At 54.6% G+C, this 7500-nt stretch overlaps 1 protein-coding gene across 1 annotated transcript in view; it reads right to left on the bottom strand.

Annotated features, from left to right (window-relative positions):
- Positions 1-7500, bottom strand: part of pex5lb (peroxisomal biogenesis factor 5-like b) — a 27610-nt gene that overhangs the window by 13741 nt on the left and 6369 nt on the right. The window contains exons 3-6 of the mRNA XM_083927948.1: positions 4140-4281; positions 2921-3136; positions 2088-2208; positions 964-1036 (exon numbers count right to left, since the gene is read on the bottom strand). Coding sequence (XP_083784074.1) covers positions 964-1036; positions 2088-2208; positions 2921-3136; positions 4140-4281 — 552 coding nt within the window. The remainder of the gene's footprint in view (positions 1-963; positions 1037-2087; positions 2209-2920; positions 3137-4139; positions 4282-7500) is intronic.

Raw genomic sequence — 7500 nt, 5'->3', positions numbered from 1 at the left:
CCTGAAGTCTCCGTTATCCCACGTTCCCTGAACCCCTCACCAGACCTGGTTCAGGTGCTCTCTCACACCTGAGCCCCTGAGCGCTCCGTTATCCCACGCTCCCTGAACCCCTCACTGTACCTGTTCAGGTGCTCTTTCACACCTGAGCCCCTGAGCGCTCCGTTATCCCACGCTCCCTGAACCCCTCACCAGACCTGGTTCAGGTGCTCTCTCACACCTGAGCCCCTGAGCGCTCCGTTATCCCACGCTCCCTGAACCCCTCACTGTACCTGTTCAGGTGCTCTTTCACACCTGAGCCCCTGAGCGCTCCGTTATCCCACGCTCCCTGAACCCCTCACCAGACCTGGTTCAGGTGCTCTCTAACACCTGAGCCCCTGAGCGCTCCGTTATCCCACGCTCCCTGAACCCCTCACTGTACCTGTTCAGGTGCTCTCTCACACCTGAACCCCTGAGGTGTCCGTTATCCCACGCTCCCTGAACCCCTCACCGTACCTGTTCAGGTGCCCCTCACACCTGAGCCCCTGAGCGCTCCGTTATCCCACGCTCCCTGAACCCCTCACCGTCCCTGTTCAGGTGCCCCTCACACCTGAGCCCCTGAGGTGTCCGTTATCCCACGCTCCCTGAACCCCTCACCGTACCTGTTCAGGTGCCCTTCACACCTGAGCCCCTGAGCGCTCCGTTATCCCACGCTCCCTGAACCCCTCACTGTACCTGTTCAGGTGCTCTCTCACACCTGAACCCCTGAGGTGTCCGTTATCCCACGCTCCCTGAACCCCTCACCGTACCTGTTCAGGTGCCCCTCACACCTGAGCCCCTGAGCGCTCCGTTATCCCACGCTCCCTGAACCCCTCACCGTCCCTGTTCAGGTGCCCCTCACACCTGAGCCCCTGAGGTGTCCGTTATCCCACGCTCCCTGAACCCCTCACACCTGAGCCCCTGAGGTGTCCTGCTCCGTGCACTGACCTGAGCCGAGGAGATGAAGTCCAGCTCGTCGAAGCTGTTCTTGGTCAGAGGGTCGGTTTTAAACTCTGCAGACCTGAGGGGACAGAACGGGTCCTGGATCAGAGCGCCGGCGCCAGGACGGGTCACAGACGGGTCACAGACGGGTCACAGGCGGGTCAGGGACGGGTCACAGACGGGTCAGGACGGGTCACAGACGGGTCAGGGACGGGTCAGGGACGGGTCACAGACGGGTCAGGACGGGTCAGGGACGGGTCACAGACGGGTCACAGACGGGTCAGGGACGGGTCAGGACGGGTCAGGACGGGTCAGGACGGGTCAGGGACGGGTCACAGACGGGTCACGGACGGGTCAGGGACGGGTCAGGGACGGGTCACAGACGGGTCAGGGACGGGTCAGGACGGGTCACAGACGGGTCACGGACGGGTCACAGACGGGTCAGGGACGGGTCACAGACGGGTCACGGACGGGTCACGGACGGGTCAGGGACGGGTCAGGACGGGTCAGGGACGGGTCAGGGACGGGTCAGGGACGGGTCACAGACGGGTCACAGACGGGTCAGGGACGGGTCACAGACGGGTCACAGACGGGTCAGGGACGGGTCACAGACGGGTCACAGACGGGTCAGGGACGGGTCACAGACGGGTCAGGGACGGGTCACAGACGGGTCACAGACGGGTCAGGGACGGGTCACAGACGGGTCAGGGACGGGTCACAGACGGGTCACAGACGGGTCAGGGACGGGTCACAGACGGGTCAGGACGGGTCAGGGACGGGTCACAGACGGGTCACAGACGGGTCAGGGACGGGTCACAGACGGGTCAGGACGGGTCACAGACGGGTCACAGACGGGTCACAGACGGGTCAGGGACGGGTCACAGACGGGTCAGGACGGGTCAGGACGGGTCAGGGACGGGTCAGGGACGGGTCACAGACGGGTCAGGACGGGTCAGGACGGGTCACAGACGGGTCAGGACGGGTCAGGACGGGTCACAGACGGGTCAGGGACGGGTCACAGACGGGTCACAGACGGGTCAGGACGGGTCACAGACGGGTCACAGACGGGTCAGGACGGGTCAGGACGGGTCAGGACGGGTCAGACGGGTCCACCACGTGCTCATACTCACCACAGGAGTTCACTGGACGAGTGGTGGGAGGTGCACCTGGTCTCGAACCTCCTCCTGCAGCCTCCGTCCTCCACGTCCACGTTCACCTCGTCCCATTTGTCCCGAAGAGACGACAGACTGACTGTGAAGGACACGCAGCTTCAGAGGCGGACTGCAGCCGGTCCCTGCAGAACCTGGGTCTACAGAACCTGGGTCTGCAGAACCTGGGTCTGCAGGACCTGGGTCAACAGAACCTGGGTCTGCAGTACCTGGGTCTACAGAACCTGGGTCTGCAGAACCTGGGTCTACAGAACCTGGGTCTGCAGGACCTGGGTCTACAGAACCTGGGTCTGCAGTACCAGGGTCTGCAGAACCTGGGTCTGCAGGACCCGGGTCTACAGAACCTGGGTCTGCAGTACCTGGGTCTGCAGGACCCGGGTCTGCAGGACCTGGGTCTACAGGACCCGGGTCTGCAGAACCTGGGTCTGCAGTACCTGGGTCTGCAGGACCCGGGTCTGCAGGACCCGGGTCAACAGAACCTGGGTCTGCAGGACCTGGGTCTACAGAACCTGGGTCTGCAGTACCTGGGTCTGACGTACCTGGGTCTGCAGGACCTGGGTCTGCAGTACCTGGGTCTGCAGTACCTGGGTCTGCAGGACCTGGGTCTGCAGGACCCGGGTCTACAGAACCTGGGTCTGCAGAACCTGGGTCTGCCGTACCTGGGTCTGCCGTACCTGGGTCTGCAGTACCTGAGTCTGCAGGACCTGGGTCTGCAGGACCTGGGTCTGCAGGACCCGGGTCTGCCGTACCTGGGTCTACAGGACCTGGGTCTGCAGGACCCGGGTCTGCCGTACCTGAGTCCAGTGAGATCCTCTCGGGGGTTCTGGGACTGGCGGGCAGGTGCTCCACCTCCACCTGGATCAGCTCCGTCTCGTCAGGTCCGGTCCGGCGTCGGGGGCTCCTGGAGCTGGCCTTCCTCCTCCGAGGGCTCCTCCTGTGGTCCGGGTCACTGCCCCCCCCGCCCTCGCCCGGCTCACTGAGGTCCACCAGGTCCAGAGCTGTGGACAGGACTGCAGGAGGACCAGAGGGGGGGGGGGGGAGTTAATGTCCCTGAACATGTCAAACTCTCCCAGGTGCACCTGAATGCACCATGACGTCTACAGCTTCACTGTTGTCAGCTGCAGGCGAATGCTAAGCTAATGTTAGCAGCCTGTAAGCTAAGCTAATGCTAAGCTAATGTTAGCAGCCTGTAAGCTAAGCTAATGTTAGCAGCCTGTATGCTAAGCTAATGCTAAGCTAATGTTAGCAGCCTGTAAGCTAAGCTAATGCTAAGCTAATGTTAGCAGCCTGTAAGCTAAGCTAAGCTCTGTTTGAAATAAGAATATCATAAAGAATAAAATATATTTGGTCTAAATTCATATTTTTAACAATGACTTGTTTCCATGGCAGCAAATGTTTGAATTCAGCATTTAGGTTTGTTTTTTATCATTTTACACAAAAGTCATAAACATAAAATACCTGTAACACACAGACAGACACACACACACACACACACACACAGACAGACACACACACACACAGACAGACACACACACACACACAGACAGACAGACACACACACAGACAGACACACACACACACACACAGACACACACACACACAGACAGACACACACACACACACGCAGAGAGACAGACAGACAGACACACACAGACAGACAGACAGACAGACAGGCAGACACACACACACACACAGACAGACAGACACACAGACAGACAGCAGCAGCACAAAGGTGTTAATTAGTGCAGGTGAACCTGCTGAGTCGGAGGACAGATGGGCACAGAGGAGGAAGGAGGACGACCAAGGACACAGAGAGAGAGAGAGGGGGGGGGGAGCGAGAGAGGGGGGGGGGAGAGAGGGGGGAGAGAGAGAGGGAGAGAGAGAGAGAGAGAGAGAGAGGGAGAGGGAGAGAGAGAGAGAGAGAGAGAGGGAGAGAGAGAGAGAGAGAGAGGGAGAGAGAGAGAGAGAGAGAGGGAGAGAGAGAGAGAGAGAGAGAGAGAGGTACACTCGTACCTGCTGTGTTGGAGGTGAGGGGGCGGGTGGAGGTGGTGGAGGTGGTGGAGGTGGTGGAGGAGGCGTCGCTCCGGCTCTCCGTCAGGAAGTCATCGATGGAGGGACTCAGCAGGGGTCGACTCTCCTGCTGCTCCCGGACCAGCTGAGACCAGAGACCAGAGACTACAGTCAGACTACAGTCAGACTACAGAGACTACAGTCAGACTCCAGAGACTACAGTCAGACTACAGTCAGACTCCAGAGACTACAGTCAGACCCCAGAGACTACAGTCAGACTACAGTCAGACTACAGTCAGACTACAGTCAGACTACAGAGACTACAGTCAAACCCCAGAGACTACAGTCAGACTACAGTCAGACTCCAGAGACTACAGTCAGACTACAGAGACTACAGTCAGACTACAGTTAGACTACAGAGACTACAGTCAGACTACAGTCAGACTCCAGAGACTACAGTCAGACTCCAGAGACTACAGTTAGACTACAGTCAGACTCAGGTTAGACTCCAGAGACTACAGTCAGACTACAGTCAGACCCCAGAGACTACAGTCAGACTCAGGTTAGACCCCAGAGACTACAGTCAGACTCAGGTTAGACCCCAGAGACTACAGTCAGACTACAGTCAGACCCCAGAGACTACAGTCAGACTCCAGAGACTACAGTCAGACTCCAGAGACTACAGTCAGACTCCAGAGACTACAGTCAGACTACAGTCAGACTCCAGAGACTACAGTCAGACTCCAGAGACTACAGTTAGACTACAGAGACTACAGTCAGACTACAGAGACTACAGTCAGACTCCAGAGACTACAGTCAGACTCCAGTCAGACTCCAGAGACTACAGTCAGACTCCAGAGACTACAGTCAGACTACAGTTAGACTCCAGAGACTACAGTCAGACTACAGTTAGACTCCAGAGACTACAGTCAGACTCCAGAGACTACAGTCAGACTACAGTTAGACTCCAGAGACTACAGTCAGACTCCAGAGACTACAGTCAGACTCCAGAGACTACAGTCAGACTACAGTTAGACTCCAGAGACTACAGTTAGACTACAGTCAGACTACAGTCAGACTCCAGAGACTACAGTCTCAGGTTAGACTCCAGTTAGGGCGCCCTCCCACTGTGCCTCCGTGCCGTGCCCCAGCACGTGTCACGGCTAAAGTCTGGTTCCTTTGACCAGTGTGAGTGCAACCGTACCACGTCTAGGAGCGGCACGCTTGCCGTCCACGGCCCGTTTGGGAGAGGTGGGCTTTAGTAAAGCACGTCTGCACGTGTACGAGCACGAGCGTGCGCACGTGTACGAGCACGAGGCCTACGGCGGCTCTGAGGTCATTTCCTGTGCGCCTGTTGGGACGTAGAAAAAAGAAGGAGGGACCATGCGCGGACATTTCAAACAATGGCGGTGAAAGGTTCACGTTGGTGTGATGCGGAGGTGGAGTGTTTACTGCAGATTTGGTCGATGAAAAGATTCAAAAACAGTCGACAAGACGCACAAAAACTCAGAGGTCTACGGAAAGATTTGTAAACAAAGTGACGCATCGCCATGACATCATCAATGCGTGTGACGTGTTACGGCGTGATGACGTATAGGCAGCAAGAAGCATTCTCCGAGGCCCAGGTAGTGTGAGTACAAACGGGCCTAGAGGGGGGGACAAGGACCCTAAAGCACGGGGCACGGGACGGAGGCACAGTGGGAGGGCGCTCTCAGACTCCAGAGGGTGTAGAGAGTAAGTCAGATGGTAGAAAGTCTCTTGAAGGCCACACAGAGAGGCCGGCTCTCCTGGGGCTGCTGAAAGGCGCACGTAGGACAAAGCACAAGCTTTAATTCAGTGGTTCAGTCTGAGGTCTTAACCTGATCACAGATGTGTGTGTGTGTGTGTGTGTGTGTGTGTGTGTGTGTGTGTGTGTGACCTCCTAATCCTAATCCACAGCTGTGTGTCAGATGGAGTATGTTTGTATTTAATCCTGTGAAAGAGCAGAACTGTCAACGAAAAGACGTCCACGCTGAAACCTGCTTCAGTCCGGACCGTGGTCTCTGTGAGGGGACGTCCTGTACACGCATCAAATGTTAGAGTCCCACTCCTCTCTTCAGCTCTACAGCAACAGAGATGCTAACAGAGCAGCTAACAGAGATGCTAACAGAGCAGCTAACAGAGATGCTAACAGAGCAGCTAACAGAGATGCTAACAGAGCAGCTAACAGAGATGCTAACAGAGCAGCTAACAGTGATGCTAACAGAGCAGCTAACAGAGATGCTAACAGAGCAGCTAACAGAGATGCTAACAGAGCAGCTAACTGAGATGCTAACAGAGCAGATAACAGAGCAGCTAACAGAGATGCTAACAGAGCAGCTAACGTGAACAAATGAACCTGCAGAGTCCACACATGCTGACATGTGCTGCTAGCTGCTAATGTTAGCTACTGTTGGCTTGCTGTTAATGCAGATGAATTGCTTGCTAGCTGACGTAGCAACATCCTGTCTTGAGGGGATAACGTCGACTGATTCGTGCAGACTCATGCCTATTGTCATTGTTAGGTCGGTATGTAGAGTTATTTCCTGTGACGCAGGCGCAGAACGCGCTCGTTGGTCATCAGCTGGAGTCTTTGCTGTGGGTTCAGGTAACACTGAGGAGACGTGAGGCGACGAGAAAGTCGACCTTCATCAACACGAGTTCTTTGAAGTCAGGTTGACGTGTCTGGGTCTTAATATCTCATCTCTATGCATTTGTACCAGTTATAAGAATTTATGTTTCATTTTGGTTGAATTAGTTATTCCTTGTCCACTGTGGGAGTTTAGGGCATTAGTAACAGATGAATATAACAGTGTCATCAGCATAACAGATGAATATAACAGTGTCATCAGCGTAACAGATAAATATAACAGTGTCATCAGCATAACAGATGAATATAACAGTGTCATCAGCATAACAGATGAATATAACAGTGTCATCAGCGTAACAGATGAATATAACAGTGTCATCAGCATAACAGATGAATATAACAGTGTCATCAGCGTAACAGATGAATATAACAGTGTCATCAGCATAACAGATGAATATAACAGTGTCATCAGCGTAACAGATGAATATAACAGTGTCATCAGCATAACAGATGAATATAACAGTGTCATCAGCATAACAGATGAATATAACAGTGTCATCAGCATAACAGATGAATATAACAGTGTCATCAGCATAACAGATGAATATAACAGATGAATATAACAGTGTCATCAGCATAACAGATGAATATAACAGTGTCATCAGCATAAAAGATGAATATAACAGTGTCATCAGCATAACAGATGAATATAACAGTGTCATCAGCATAACAGATGAATATAACAGTGTCATCAGC

Source organism: Echiichthys vipera (genome assembly GCF_963691815.1).
Source record: "Echiichthys vipera genome assembly, chromosome: 15".
In the NCBI taxonomy this organism is placed as follows: Eukaryota; Metazoa; Chordata; class Actinopteri; order Perciformes; family Trachinidae; genus Echiichthys; species Echiichthys vipera.
This window is presented reverse-complemented; position numbering and strand designations above follow the sequence as displayed.